General features: G+C 45.1%; 1 protein-coding gene across 25 annotated transcripts in view; it reads left to right on the top strand.

Moving 5' to 3' along the window:
* DCAF6 (DDB1 and CUL4 associated factor 6) overlaps positions 1 to 15,553 on the top strand; it is a 127,125-nt gene that overhangs the window by 847 nt on the left and 110,725 nt on the right. For 6 of the 25 annotated variants that reach the window (XM_070077389.1, XM_070077386.1, XM_070077383.1 and 3 more), the window contains exon 1: positions 447 to 885. The exons of 4 other annotated variants lie outside the window; for them this stretch is intronic. Coding sequence is in view for 13 of the 21 variants with exons in the window: in XM_070077386.1 (XP_069933487.1) it covers positions 789 to 885 (97 nt within the window). In the remaining 8 variants the exon portion in view is untranslated. Of the gene's footprint in view, positions 1 to 83; positions 373 to 444; positions 886 to 15,553 lie in introns of those variants that run through there. 15 more of the 25 variants (XM_070077391.1, XM_070077387.1, XM_070077392.1 and 12 more) reach the window with 9 other exon arrangements.

Genomic DNA, 15,553 nt, shown 5'->3' with positions numbered 1-15,553 from the left:
GCCCCGCCGGCAGCGCGCTTGCGCAGGAGGAGCGGCCCGCCGCGATTGGCTCGCCCCGCCGTGTGGGCGGGGCCGAGCGGGCCCCTCCGCCTTCTCCTTCCTGCCCTCGAAGCCATGTTGGAGTAGGGAAAGTGAAGCTGCACTCGCTCTCTCATGCCCCATCGCTCGGACTATTGGAGGCCCGTAGTTAAAATGGGCTTTTCGGGCCTTCCGTGCCCCAACTAAAGATGACGCCGCACATCAGCTCTTGGCTTCCTTTGACCCGAGACGCGTGAACGAGACTACACCTCCCAGCGGCTTCTTTCTCTACTGCTCTTCCATCCATAGAGAATTAAGAGCTTGGCTAGAGTGGCCTGAAGCCCCTTTTCCTGGGTGAGGGCAGCCGTGACGCACCGCGGCCTCAATCTCGGGGGTGGTCGTTATCTCGCGAGAACGGCTGGGCGGGGCGGGCGTTCACAGGAGGAGAGGGCGGAGCCCGGCCGCCGCCGCCTCCGCCTCCGCCTCCGCCTCCTGGGGGAGGGGGGCCGAGGGAGGGGACTGTTGCTGATCTCTGGATGTTCTGGGTAGTCTGAGGAGGAGAGTATGAGGGGAGCTCCGGCCCGGGCGCGGCCGGGCTTCGGGGGCTGAGGCGCCGCTGCCACCGCCGCCGCCATCTGACTCGCTGCGCCCGCGAGCCCCGGCGCGCGGATGGTGCCGGTGCGGCTCGGGTGTTGATCCGCCTGTCCCCTCCCCCCTCTTCCCCTCCCCCACGCGGTGGTCTCCCCTTCGACCCCGGCCCCGGCAGAGCCATGTCTCGGGGCGGCTCCTGCCCACACCTGTTGTGGGATGTGAGGAAAAGGTCCCTCGGGCTGGAGGACCCGTCCCGGCTGCGGAGCCGCTACCTGGGTGAGCGGGGGCCCTGGGGCGGAGGCGCCGAGGTCGCCGCCCCGCGGTGGGGGAGGGGGCGCGCCGCCGGGGCTGTTGGAGGTGGGACAGCCCCTCGGCACGGGCGCCCCCGGGGATCGGGGGTGCGGAGTGGGCCCCCCACCCCCTTAGGCGCGTGCCTCCTGCGGTCGAGCCCCCGCTTGCAAGCTGCCAGCCGCCGCCCTTGCTGGGTTTCGCTGGGGAAGCTCGGGCCGGGGGCAGACGGTAGTGGCCTGGGGAAGGGGTCGCGGTCGCTCGCGGGCTGGGACTCGGGAGCAGCCCCCGGTGGAAGCTGGCGGAGCGCAAAGTTGGCGCCTTCGCTGTTCTGCAGCGCTCTTCCCCGGCTCGGGCGGCGGGACCCAAGTTGTTGCTGCCCACGCTCCTTGCGGGCTCCCGAGGGCTTCGGCGTCGCCCGTCCTCGGACCGCCTGCTCCGGGCAGAGCCGGGCAGAGCCGCGCCGAGCGCTCCCCGCCCCCGCGCGCCTCCCGGGGCCACTTGCACTGGAGTTCGTTTCGACCGCTTTAAGGTGGTGTAGGGTTTCGCGTTCCTGTTCCCACCCCTGGAAAACACACTTGGCATTTACTGTTTCTTAGTTAAGCTTTCTAAAAACAACCTCCAATACTTGAGAGAACGCTATTCCACTTTTTCGGTGCTTGTTTTGGACAGCACGGTGCTGGGAGGATTCTGGGTCGCGCCCGAGTCGACTGGGGAGTCCAGTAGCTTCCAAATGGACTCACTTACAGTGAGGGAGTCTGTTTATTTATGTGTGTGTTTGTTTCTTTTTAAATCTGGGCATAAGGCAAACAACGTCAAATAAGATCTTTTTCTTTCCAATTTTATCACTTCTTGCTAAGTAAAAGTATTTTTTACTGTGTTTGACTTCAAAAGCGAATGGAGAATAGGAGAAAATGAAATCTCACAGCCTGCAGTTCTGTTTTGTCAGTTATTTGAGAGAAATTATCATGTAATGTAAACATCCTTTCTGGTTTGCTGAGTGACATGAGCACGTAAAAAACATGATCAAAATCCCCCTGCGCCCTTCCATTCTGATTTCACACACCTACCCTGCAGGTCATGTCTCTGTTCCCTGAATAATCTTCCAGATCTTGTCCTTTGTATTCTTAAAGCACAGAGAATGTGTGTGTGTGTGTGTGTGACACAGACCTGACCTGAAGGTGTGTGTGTGTGTGTGTGTGTGACACAGACCTGACCTGATGGGGTGTGTGTGTGTGGTGTGTGAGAGAGAGACAGACCTGACCTGATGGGGTGTGTGTGTTTGTGTGTGTGACAGACCTGACCTGATGGGGGGTGTGTGTGTGTGTGTGTGTGTGAGAGACAGACCTGACCTGATGGTGTGTGTGTGTGTGTGAGTGAGACAGACCTGACCTGATGGGGTGTGTGTGTGTGTGTGTGTGTGTGAGACAGACCTGACCTGATGGGGTGTGTGTGTGTGTGTGTGAGAGATAGACCTGACCTGATGGTGTGTGTGTGTGTGTGTGTGTGAGACAGACCTGACCTGATGGGGTGTGTGTGTGTGTGTATCAGGCCTGACCTGATGGTGTGTGTGTGTGTGACAGACCTGACCTGATGGGGTGTGTGTGTGTGTGTGTGTGTGTGTGAGAGAGACAGACCTGACCTGATGGTGTTCTGTTGTAAGCATTGCTTTGCCACTTGCTTTTTTTTTTTTAACACTACATATTAGAGATCCTTCCATGGCAGTAAAAATAGATCCAGTCTTTTTAAGTTATCACAAAGTATAGGATGATGTTTTAAAATGGAATTAAAAAATAATCTTGGTACAGATTTTTTTAAAATTTTTTAAAGATTTATTTGTTTGGCAGAGTTACAGAGGGAACATCCATCCCCAGGTAAATTCCCCAAAAGGCGAAAACTGCCAGGGCTGGGCCAGGCTGAAGCCAGGAGCCAGGAGCTGGGAACTTCTGGATCTCCCACGTGGGTTGCCAGGCCCAAGCACTTGGGCCATCTCACCCTGCTTCCCCGGTGGGTTAGCAGGGAGCTAGATCGGAAGTGGACCACCAGGGACTGGAGCTGGTGCCCATCTGAGAGGACAACACTGCAGAGGGTGCCTTAACCTGAGCGGATTTTTTAAACTAAAAGATTTTTATTATGGTGCAAAATGAAATCCATGGTATGAGGTGTCTTCAGCAACTTCATGAAAAATGCATATTATGAAAAAAGTAACATGGATTTCAAGTTTCTTGTAACAAAATAAACATTTATTTTTGACAGGTTGAGACAGATCTAGCTCCCTTCTGCTGGTTCATTCCCCAAAAGCCCACAGAAGCCCCCGCTGGGTCAGGCCAAAGCCAGGAGTGGGGATTTAATCTAGCTCCTTCTGAGTGGCAACTCTTTGACCTGTGGTCTGCGTTAGTGGGAAGCTGGAACTGGAACTGGAACCCAAGGTGCTTCCATATTGGACACTGGTGTTTTAACTACCAACTCAAATGCCTGCCCAAAGCCTGCCTTTAAAAATAAAATTTCAAGTCCAAGGATTTTAGGCAGTACACACATTTCTTTTTTAAACATTTCAACATTTACATAATGCAATTGCTAAGCATTGTTGGTTAAATGTAATCCTGATGTATTTGTTTGCATTTCTAATAATGAATTACTGCTAAATAACAATACAATTCAGATAGATGAATAGGCAGATTTTCCTGGTAATATTTGCATTTTAAATTTTTTCACCATTAGTATGCATCTTTTGGGTAGTACAGGTTGAGCACCCATAATCTTTTTTTTTAAAGATTTATTTATTTATTTGAAAGTCATTTACACAGAGAGGAGAGGCAGAGAGAGAGAGAAAGAGAGAGAGAGGTCTTCCATCTGCTGGTTCACTCCCCAATTGGCTGCAACACCTGAGCTGCACCGATCTGAAGCCAGGAGCTTCTTCCGGCTCTCCCTCATGGGTGCAGGGACCCAAGGACTTGGGCCATCTTCTACTGCCTTCCCAGGCCGTAGCAGAGAGCTGGATTGGAAGTGGAGCAACCAGGACTAGAACAAACACCCATATGGGATGCCTGCGCTTCAGGCCAGGGTGTTAACCCGCTAAACCAGCCCTGGCCCTACCCCTAATCTTTAAATCCGAAATGTTCTAGAATCTGATAGTGTGTGTGATATTGATGCTCAGAAATTTTCCTTAGATTTTGGATTAGGGATACTCAGTGGGTAAAGCATGTTCCAGAATTCGAAAAACTGAAATTGGAAACACTGTTGGTCCTAAGCATTTCAGATAAGGATGTGCAGTTCACGATTTGTAATTGATTTTACTTAAATTGATTAAATACTTTCTTTTACATCAAACAAAATTATGGTTTATAAAATATCTTTTCATGTTGTGGGAAAGGATTTGAATAGTTTGTCATTTACCAGAAAGATGTATGTGTTTACTTACAACTCTGAAATTTACAAGATTCACCCTTTCTGGTGTTATTTTGGACTAGCATGGATTTAGAAGCTAGGCTAAGGATTGTAGGCTTTATGAACCTGATCTGAATTCCAGTGTGTGTTTCTAAATTTTCTTTCAGGAACTGCCCAAGTCCAGAGTTAGAGACACCTTCCTGTATGTTTGTTGGACTTACTCTAGTACTGTAAACCGGCTTTAGAGTGGTGGTTTTGGAATTCAGTGATTGTTATATTAACTTATTAGTACACATTTCATTTCCATTCTGTAAACAGTTTTAAAAAGATACTTTTTTTTTTTTTTTTAAGATTTATTTATTCGAAAGGCAGAGTTAGAGCTTTTCCATCGACTGGTTCACTCTCCAAATGGCTCCAGTGACCAGGGCTGGACTGGGCTGGAGCCAGGGGCTTCTTGTAGGTCTTACACTTGAGGGCAAGGGCCAAAGCACTTTGGCCATCCTCTGCTGCTTTCCCAGACAACCGGAAGGTGGAGGTAGAGCAGCTGGGACACAGACCTGCTCTGCCCCAATGCCTGCTCCAGGTAAACATTCAGGATAAAAGATACTGTTACTTCAGTACATTTCCTGTTTCTATTCCTGTTTCTTTCCTTTAGGACAGACTTGCCTACAACTTGAAATTACACTTTCTAACCCTTCTAAATTAAAAGATGTAATTGACAAAGTGATTTTAAGGAACTTAAAGAGAATTGTTTGTTATAATGTACAATAAAATAAAATGCTTAAATTTTCATTAGCCAGTGACAATTTTTTGTTGGTGACTGGAATGTCTTTTTGTTTGGAGTTTAGGAACTGTATCCTTTGAACATCATTAGAAATCAGTATGTATTGAAATGGATAATTTTGTGTTTAGATTACTCTTTTTTTATTTTTTATTTTATTTTGACAGAGTGGACAGTGAGAGAGACAGAGAGAAAGGTCTTCCTTTACCTCCAGTGGCCGCCGCGGCCGGTGCACCGCGCTGATCCGATGGCAGGAGCCAGGTGCTTCTCCTGGTCTCCCATGTGGGTGCAGGGCCCAAGGACCTGGGCCATTCTCCACTGCACTCCTGGGCCTAGCAGAGAGCTGGACAGGAAGAGGAGCAACCAGGACAGAATCCGGCCGGTGCCGGCACAGCAGGCGGAGGATTAGCATATTGAGCCACAGCACCTGCCTAGATTACTCTTAGTATACCATGAATGCATCCACATTCTGAATTACCAGATTCTTCATAATGTGTTTCCAGGGTACAGTATATTACAAGAAGGCTTGTCTTTTATCTCCTTTTGGTCACTGGGGAAAAGTTACTGGAATATTTGTACTGTATTTCTTTAGTTTTGGAATCTCAATGGCTTTAGTAGTAAAAAATAATTCAAATATAACAAACATGAAATAGAATGTGCTACTGTTTTCATAAGGAAAGACCACTAAATGCTTATTAACAATCATAAGAACTATAGAATCTGTGATAGCTCTGCTGTTGGATTTTGGTACCTGCTGATACAAGATAGATCAAATAGAAAGTGCCCAGGAACTCCTGAAGCTTCTGGTAGCATAGAACTTTTACAGAAATATTTATAGATCAGGGTTTTTCAGTATATGTATTTTGACCATGATCCACAGTAAAATATGTTTATGTGGCACCACATGATACATTCAACAAAAATAAAAGATTCTTCAAATGTAAATGTAGCCTTGCTAGATGTGCTGTTTTTGTCTGTTTCACATTCTTTAAAATGCTGATGTTGATCCAGTAGAATACCCACTGAGGTTTGCAAAACTGCTCTAGAGTGTGTGTATTTTTTTTAGAATTGTTATTGAGCTCTACAGACTTCAGGGTTAGGGTGAATATGGTTCACAAGTATTTGAAGCAGATTAAAAAAATTTTTGTAAACACTGCTGATGGCTAACAAGGTAGCTATGAATAGTGAGACTGTTTACATGCTGAAAAAAATAACTAGAGTAAGGCACTTTTAAATCCTCACTTCTTGGGTAAATACTTACAGTGGGATTGCTGCGTTGTGTGATAAGTGTCTTTATCTTTATAAGTAGCTGCCAGACCAAAATACTCGTGCCACATGGCATTCGCACTAGTGGTATCTGAGACTTTTAGTTTTCCAGTTGCTCAACTTTGTCATCAGCATTTGGTGTAAGAACTCTTCCTAATTTTAGCCTTTCTGGTAGGTGTGTAGAAGTCTCTCTCTCTTTCTTTCTTTTAAAATATGTATTTGCTTATTTATTTGAAAGGCAAAATTAAAGAGAGATCTTCTATCTGCTGGTTCACTCCCAGATGACATGAGGGCCATGACTGGGCAAAGCTGAAACTAGAAACCTAGAATTCCATCCAGGTCTCCCATATAGGTGGCAGGGACCCAGGCACTTGGGCTGTTTTCTTCAACTTTCCCAGCTCCCTTAGCAGGGAGCTGGAGTGGAAGTGGAACTGTCAGGGCCGATGCTCACATGGGCATCACAGGCAGCAGCGTAACCTGCTGTGCCACAACACTGGCCAGAAATCATTTTAATTTACATTTCCCTAATGATTAATAGTGTTGAATCTCTTTTCATGTCTTTTTTTGTCATCTATGTACTTTGGTTAGGTGTTCAGATTCACCTTTTTAATATTATAAGGATTCTTTCTGTATGTTTGATAACAAGTGCTTAGCCAGATAGGTATTTTACAAATATTTTCTCCTTGTTTGTGTCTTGTCTTAAGAGTCTTTCATAGTTAATACATTTTGTGTCTAAGAATCTTTTTTTTTTTTTTTAAGATTTATTTATTTATTTGGAAGAGTTACAGAGAGAGGAGAGGCAGAGGGAGAGGTCTTCCATCCACTGGTTAACTCCCCAATTGGCCAAGGGCCAGAGTTGTGCTGATCTGAAGCCAGGAGCCAGGAGCCTCCTCTGGGTCTCCCACGTAAACTTGGGCCATCTTCTACTGCTTTCCTAGGCCATAGCAGAGAGCTAGATCAGAAGTGGAGCAGCCGGGACTGGAACCCGCACCAATATGGGATGCTGGCACCGGCTTTACCTGCTATGCCACAGCGCCGGCCCTAGTCCTAAGAATCTTTAATCCAAGGTCACAGAAATTTTAACTATTTTTTCTTGGAAATATTTTTGTTTTATTGCTTATATTAAGATCCATGAACAGTTTTAATTTTTATTTATGTTGTGGCATTAGGGTCACATTTCATTTATTCGCATATGAATGTGCAGTTGGTCTAGCACTGTTTGTGAACAGAGAATCCTTTTCCTTTTTGTGGAAAAAAATCCATTGGACTTACATATGTAAATCAATTTCTCCACCACATTCCATTGATCTAGGTCTCTATGCCAGTCCACCATGTGCTTATAGTGAGTGTTAACGATCATTCTGATTCTTACAACCTTATGTACCTGTGGTGACCCTCCCCCCAAGTTGTTCTGGCTATCCAGTGTTTTTCTGTTTTCACATAGATTTTAGAACCAGCCTATTGATTTCTACTAACAAGACTGTTGAATCTATGCTTTACTTCAAGGAGAACTGACATGTTTATAATCTGTGATTGTGATTTGTCTCAATGTTATTTATTTAGATATTTGGTTCTCATAGTAATATTTTGTATTTTTCATGTTTTTAGTATTTTTACAAAATATATTTCTTAAAAAATTATATTTCTTTGAATTTTAGTCAGTATAACTTTTTTTTTTTTTTTTTTTTTTTTTTTTTTTTTGGACAGGCAGAGTGGACAGTGAGAGAGAGAGACAGAGAGAAAGGTCTTCCTTTGCTGTTGGTTCACCCTCCAATGGCCGCCGCGGCCGGTGCGCTGCGGCTAGCGCACCGCGCTGATCCGATGGCAGGAGCCAGGAGCCAGGTGCTTTTCCTGGTCTCCCATGGGGTGCAGGGCCCAAGCACCTGGGCCATCCTCCACTGCACCCCCTGGCCACAGCAGAGAGCTGGCCTGGAAGAGGGGCAACCGGGACAGAATCTGGCGCCCCAACCGGGACTAGAACCCGGTGTGCCGGCGCCGCTAGGCGGAGGATTAGCCTAGTGAGCCGTGGCGCCGGCCTCAGTATAACATTTTATTTATAAATTTTTATTTTCACTTCATTTGGAAGGCAGCGAGACTCGACAAATGGAGATCTTCTGATCTGGTTCACTCCCTGATACATGCAGCAGCCAGCGCTGGGCCAGATCAAAGCCAGGATCCTGGGACTCAATCTTGGTCTCTATGTGGAGAGCAGGGACCCAAATACTTGAGCCATCACCCTTTGCCTTTGAGGGTGTACATCAGCAGGAAGCTAGAATTGGAAGCAGAGCCAGGACTCTAGTCCAGGCATATGACATGGGCTGTGGGCATCTAAAGTGGCATGCCAGATGTCTGTCCCTTAGTAGCATTTTAGATGATAACTGTTTTTTACATTTCCATATCCAGTTCATTATGGGTATGTAGACATACAGTTGATTTTCCGTCATTGGCTTTGCATGCTTAAAACCTCACTAATTCTAATCATCAGTTCTCTCTCTCTCTTTTTTTAAGATTTATTTATTTATTTGAAAGGCAGATTTAGAGGAGAGACAGAGAAGTCTTCCATACACTAGTTTAATCATCTGTTCTGGGGCCACAGGTTCAAGTTCTGGCTGTTCCACTTCCCCAGCTCTCTGGTAATGTGCCTGGGAAAGCAGAGGAAGATGGCCCAAGACCTGGATGAAGCTCCTGACTCTTGGTTATGGTCTTTCCCATCCCTGGCTATTCTGGCTTTTTGGGGAGTGAACCAGGAAGACTTCTTTTGAGACCTTTTGAAATTTCATGTAGATGATTCTGTCACTGTACATTTTTTTATTTTTAAAGAAGTGTACTTATGTATTTGAGAGGCAGAGAAACAGACAGAAAGCTCCCATCTGCTTGTTCACTCCTCAGATGCCTAGGTGGGCCATACTGAACCTGGGAGCCAGGAACCCAGTCCACGTGTTCATGTGAGTGGTAGGCACCCAGATACTTTAGTCATTACTTGCTGCCTCCCCAGGGTGCACATTAGTAGGAAGCTGGTATCCGGAGCAGAGCCTGGACTTCAGCCCAGCACTTCAGTTTGGGATGTGGGCATCTTATCGACATAACTGTAAGACCAAATGCCTGCCCCAACCACCACATTTTTTTTTAATGTATTTGAAAGAGTTACATAGAAGCAGAGGGAGGGAGAGGGAGAGAGATAGGGAGGGAGGGAGATATCTTCCATCCTTTGGCTCAATTCCCAGATGGCAGCAACTGCTGGGGCTGGGGAAGGCCAAAACCTGGAGCCAGGAGCTTCTTCCAGGTCTCCTGTGTGAGTGGCAGGGGCCCAAGAAGTTGGGCCATCTTCTCCTACTTTTCCAAGGCTGTTAGCAGGGAGCTGGATGGAAGTGTAGCAGCTGAGAATGAGCAGGAGCCAATATGAGATGCCAGCATCTCAGGCAGTTCCAGCCAGCACATATTAAGACAGTTTTATGTTGTCCTTTCCATCTGTGGGTTGGTTGGTTGGTTGGTTTGTAAATGCACTGGACAGAACTGCAGTAGAATTGAATAGAAATAGTGAGGATGGATACCCTTGCGTCATTCTTGATTTTAAACGGAAAACATTGTTTTTCACTGTTAACCATGTTATTTTCTATAGGCTTTTTCTTTTTTTTTCTTTTTTTTTCTTTTTTATTTTATTTTTTTTGACAGGCAGAGTGGACAGGGAGAGAGAAAGAGAGAGAAAGGTCTTCCTTTTTGCCGTTGGTTCACCCTCCAATGGCCGCCGCGGCCTGCGTGCTGCACCGATCCAATGGCAGGAGCCAGGTACTTCTCCTGGTCTCCCAAGGGGTGCAGGGCCCAAGCTCTTGGGCCATCCTCCACTGCACTCCTTGGCCACAGCAGAGAGCTGGCCTGGAAGAGGGGCAACCGGGACAGAATCCGGCGCCCCAACCGGGACTAGAACCCGGTGTGCCGGCGCCACAAGGCGGAGGATTAGCCTAGTGAGCCGCGGCGCCGGCCTAGGTTTTTTCTTTTCTAATATTTATTTATTTGAAAGGCAGAGTTACAAAAAGAGAGGGAAAAGACAAAGATCTTCCATCCTGTGGTTCACTCCTGAGACATCACAAGCAGTAGCTTGACTTGCTGTGCCATGCTAGTCCCAGCTATAAGGTTTTTGTAGATCCCTTTTATCAGATTCAAGAAGACCTTTTATGGTTCTAGATTGCTGGCTGTTGAATTTTGTGAAGGTTTTTCTATATCTGTTGAGATGATATTGTGATTTTTCTTTCAGATTCTGTTAATGCTATTATTAACATACTAATTGACTTTTGAATGTTGAATCGAAATCAGTTTCTGGGCTGTATCCTATTTGGTTGTGGTAAATCATCCTGTACATATTGCTGTCTTCAAATTTTTGTCAGAATTTTCTGCCTGTTGTTCACAAAGGATATCAATGCATGCTTTTCCTGTAATATTTTTAACTGGCTTAGCTATCAGGGTAATGCTGATCTCAGAGATTAGTTGAGATATATTCTCCTTTTATGAAGAGTTTGTATGGAATTGAAATTACTTTTCTTCTTAAAGGCTTAAAACTCTGGGCTTGGAGTTTTCTTTGTTCTTACTAATATTTATGTACAATTTTTTTTTTAAGATTTTATTTATTTATTTGAGAGGTAGAGTTACAGACAGTGAGAGGGAGAGGTCTTCTTTCCATTGGTTCACTCCCCAAATGGCTGCAACAGCCGGAGCTGCACCAATCCGAAGCCAGGAGTATGGATCTTCTTCCGGGTCTTTCATGGGGAGGTGCAGGGACCCAAACACTTGGGGCATCCTCCACTGCTTTCCCAGGCCAAAGCAGAGAGCTGGATCGGAAGAGGGGCAGCCAGAACTAGAACTGGTGCCCATATGGAGTGCAGGTGCCGCAGGCAGAGGATTAACCTACTGTTCCATGGAGCCAGCCCCTTATGTACAGGTTTTGTATGAGCACAACTTTTCATTTGGGCTGTATGGTGTGCACATTGTTTAATCTTGTAAGACGCACTCCTTTTTTCCAGTGCCACTTTGCACTGGGCAATCTATAGTTTCTCTGTATTCTCTCTAGGATGTGGTGTATTTTTTTTCTTTTTTTTTAGCAATCCTAATAGGTATGTAATAATATCCCGCATAGCTAATGATGTTGAACATCTTTTCATGTGCTTATTTACCATCTATACATTTTCACTGAAATGTCCCATCATGTCTTCTACTCATTTTCTATTTGGAGTATTCTGAGAATTCTTTATGTATTATAGGTACTAGTCCTTTGTCAGACAGCTGGTTTCCAAATATTCTTTGCCAGGCTGAAGCTAATTTTTTAATTCTGATCACCGGGTCATTTTGCACAGCAAAGGTTTTTTATTTTGGTGTGATTGAATTTATTAATTTTTTCTGATATGGATTATGCTAAAGACTCTTAACCATTCCCTAGGTCTTGAACATGGTCTCCTCTGTGTTTTCCCTAAAATTTTATTGTTTAATATTTATGTCTAGGGTTCATTTTGAGTTAGTTTTTGTATGAGAGGTGAGGTTTAGGTTGAAGTCGTTTTTGTTACTTTGGATGTCCATTTACTGCAGCACCATTTATTGAAAAGGCTGTAATTCTTTCATTGAATTGCTTTTTTTTTTTTTTTAAGACTTATTTATTTGAAAGGTAGAGGGACAAAGGGAGCAGGAGAGACAAAGAAAGAGATCTTCCATCTGCTGGTTTGCTAGGTCACTCCTCAAAGGGACTCTGGCTGGGGCTGGATCAGGCTGAAAAAAGGGGTGAGGAACTCCATCTGGGTCTCCTACATGAGTGGCAGGAGCCAAGTACTTGGGCTGTCCTCCACTGCCTTCCTAGGTATATCTGCAGGGAGCTGGATCAACATGAGGGTAGAGTGGTTGCTCTCATTTTATTCTTTTTCTTTCTTCTTCTTTTTTTTTTTTTTTTAAAGATTTACTTTATTTATTTGAAAGACAGAGTTACAGAGAGAGGTAGAGACGGAGAGAGGTCTTCCATCCGCTGGTTCACTCCCCAGATGGCCGAAATGGCTGGAGCTGCGCCAGTCTAGGAGCCAGGAGCTTCTTCCAGGTCTACCACGTGGGTGCAGGGGCCCATCTGCTGCTGCTTTCCCAGGCCATAACTGAGAACCGGATCAGAAGAGGAACAGCAGGGGCACCAGGGCCCATTGGGATGCCAGTGGGTCAGGCCAGAGCTTTAACTTGCTGCGCCACAGTGCCGGCACTTAATTCTTTTTCAAAATTGTTAGCTGTTCTAGATCCTTTTCCTTTCCATTTGATTTTTAGATAAGTTTCCCTGTGTCTCCAAATACCTTGCTTGGATTTTGGAGGCGTTGATTAGATTAGTTTGGGGAGAGCTGGCAGCTTTATCATGTTAAGTTTCCTAGTCCACGGACATCATGCATCACTCTTATTTATGTAGGTCTTTGATTTCTTTCATCAGCATTTTGTAATCATCAGGATACAGATCCTTCACAAGTGTTATTAAATTTATGCTTAAATATTTAATCTGCTTTGGAGCTATTATAAATAATACTGATTTTAAGCTCAATTTCCACATATTCATAATTCTGTGACAATGTGATTGCTTTTGTATATTGATTCTGTATGCTGTGACCTTGCTGAACTCAGTTATTAGTTTAAGGAATTTTTTTCAGTGTATTCCTGGGGAAATTGTATTTAGATAATAATATCATCTTTCAATAGAAACAGCTTCATTTCCTTCCATCCAGTCAGTGTGTATTTGATTTCTTGCATTTTGCATTGGCTGGAACTCTAGTGTTATGTTTAATTGTAGTGTTGAGGTGGATTTCCTTGACTTGTTCCTGCTTTTATGTGGGAAGCATTCAGTCTTTCATCATTAAGTATAATGTGAGCTATGGGTTTTTAATTTTTATTCATCTGTTTGAGAGGCAGAGAGACTGAGAAAGCACCCATTCCCTGGTTCACTCCACAGATGCTTGTAACAGCTGGAGCAGGGCCAAGCCAAAGCCAGGAGCCAGGAACTCAGTCCAGGTCCTCCATGTTGGTGGCAGGAAATCTAATTATTTGAACCATTGCCTGCTGCCTGCCATGGTCTGCATTACCAGGAAGTTGGAGTCAGGGACTGGAGTTGGACATTGAACCCAGGTACTACAATGGGGCATAAGTACCTTAACTGGTGTCTTAACTGCTAGACCAAAATGCCTGCCCCAGCTATAGGTTTTTTAGCAAATATTCTTTATTACAGTGAGGAAGTTTCCCTCTAGTCCCAGTTTGCTGAGCATCTTTTTTTTTTTAAAGATTTTTTTCTTTATTTGAAAGAGTTATAGAGAAGCAGAGAGAGAGAGAGAGGTCTTCTATCCTTCCCAAATGGCCACAATGGCCAGAGCTGGGCCGATCCAAAGCCAGGAGCCTCTTCTAGATATCCCACGTGGGTGCAGGGGCCCAAGGATTGGACCATCTTGTACTGCTTTCCCAGGCCATAGCAAAGAGCTGGATTGGAAGTGGAGCAGCTGGGAATCGAACCATTGCCCATAAGGGATGCCGGAAATGCAGGCGGAGCTTTTCTGGCTATGCCACAGCACTGCCTACCCCCCAACCCCCCTTTTAAGATTTATTTTATATTTGAAGGGTAAAATTACAGAGAGAGAGGAAAAAGAGAGTGAGGGAGGTCTCCATCTGTTGGTTCGTTCCACAAATGGCCACAAGAGCCGGGTCTGGGCCAGGAGCCAGGAGCTTCATCTGGGATTCCTGAGTGGGTACAGGGGCCCAAGCACCTGGGCCATATTCTGCTGCTTTCTTAGGCACATTAGCAGGAGCTGAATCAGAAGCAGAGCAACCAGGACTTGAACCAGTGCCCATATGGGATCCTGGTGTGGCAGGCAGCAGCTTGCCCCTTGGCTGATGTGTCTTTTTTTTTTTCCCCAAGATTTATTTTATGTATTTGAAAGAATTAGAGAGAGAGGTCTTCCATCTACTGGTTTACTCCCCAAATGGCTACAGTTACCAGAGCTGAGAGGATCTGAAGCCAGGAGCCAAGAGCTTCTTGGTCTCCCACATAGGTACAGGGAGAGAACAAATTTTTGCCTTTTTTTTTTTTTTTAAAGATTTATTTATTTATTTATTTGAGAGGTAGAGCTACAGAGAGAAGGAGACAGAGAGAAGGTCTTCCATCTGCTGGTTCACTCCCCAGCTGGCTGCAACTGCCGGAGCTGAGCTGAGCTGAGCTGATCTGAAGGCAGGAGCCAGGAGCTTCTTCCTGGTCTCCCACGAGGGTGCAGGGGCCCAAGCACTTGGGCCGTCTTCCTCTGCTTTCCCAGGTCATTGGCAGAGAGCTGAATCAGCAGCCCAGACATGATCCAGCACCCATAAAGGATACCGGTGCTGCAGGCAGAGGCTTAATCTACTACGCCACAGTGCTGGACCCAATTTTTGCTTTTTAAAGATTTATTAATTTATTTGAAAGAATTACACAGAGAGAGGGAGAGACACAGAGAGATCTTCCATCTACTGGTTCACTTCCCAGATGGCTGCAGTGGCTGGGGCTGGGCTGGGCTGAGGCCTGGAGCCCGGGCTCCTATATGGGTGGCCGGCCCAAATACTTGGGCTATCTTTCACTACTTTTTCCCAGGCCATTAGCAGGGAGCTGGATCAGAAGTGGAGCAGTCAGGACTTGAACTGGTGCCCATTTGTGATGCTAGTATTGCAGGCGGTGTCTTAAACTGCAGTGCCACTATTCCAGCTCCGGAGGAGACTAATTTTACAGAATTTCACATATGCTGAGTTTCTCCTCATAATAAACCTGAAAAGTTAAGATATTATTCTTAGCTTTGTATACATGAAACTAAGGCTCTGAGATGTTTTTCCCTCAGCATAAATACAGAGTGTTCCAAGTTAGATGTTTAAATCTATGTTGAAAATTTCTAGCCCTAAGCATCTCATAGTCTAGTAAGGGACATGTGATTAAATTAATAACAAAGCTGGTTGAGTTCTACAACTATTAAAAATGAGCAATCATTCCATATTTATTGTCATGTAAAGATACTTATCATATATTGAGTGAAAATATAAATTATGAGACATCATGGATATTATCCCAATTCTTTATTTACTGATTCAGCAAATCTATATTCAATTTAATCTTGATACCAGGCAATGTTCTAGGCACTTGTGATATTTCAATAAGAAAAACAGTGTTCCTTTCTGTTGGAGTTTATTGACTTTTTTCTTTTTAAAAAGATT

Source organism: Oryctolagus cuniculus, chromosome 7 (genome assembly GCF_964237555.1).
Source record: "Oryctolagus cuniculus chromosome 7, mOryCun1.1, whole genome shotgun sequence".
Taxonomy (NCBI): domain Eukaryota; kingdom Metazoa; phylum Chordata; class Mammalia; order Lagomorpha; family Leporidae; genus Oryctolagus; species Oryctolagus cuniculus.
This window is presented reverse-complemented; position numbering and strand designations above follow the sequence as displayed.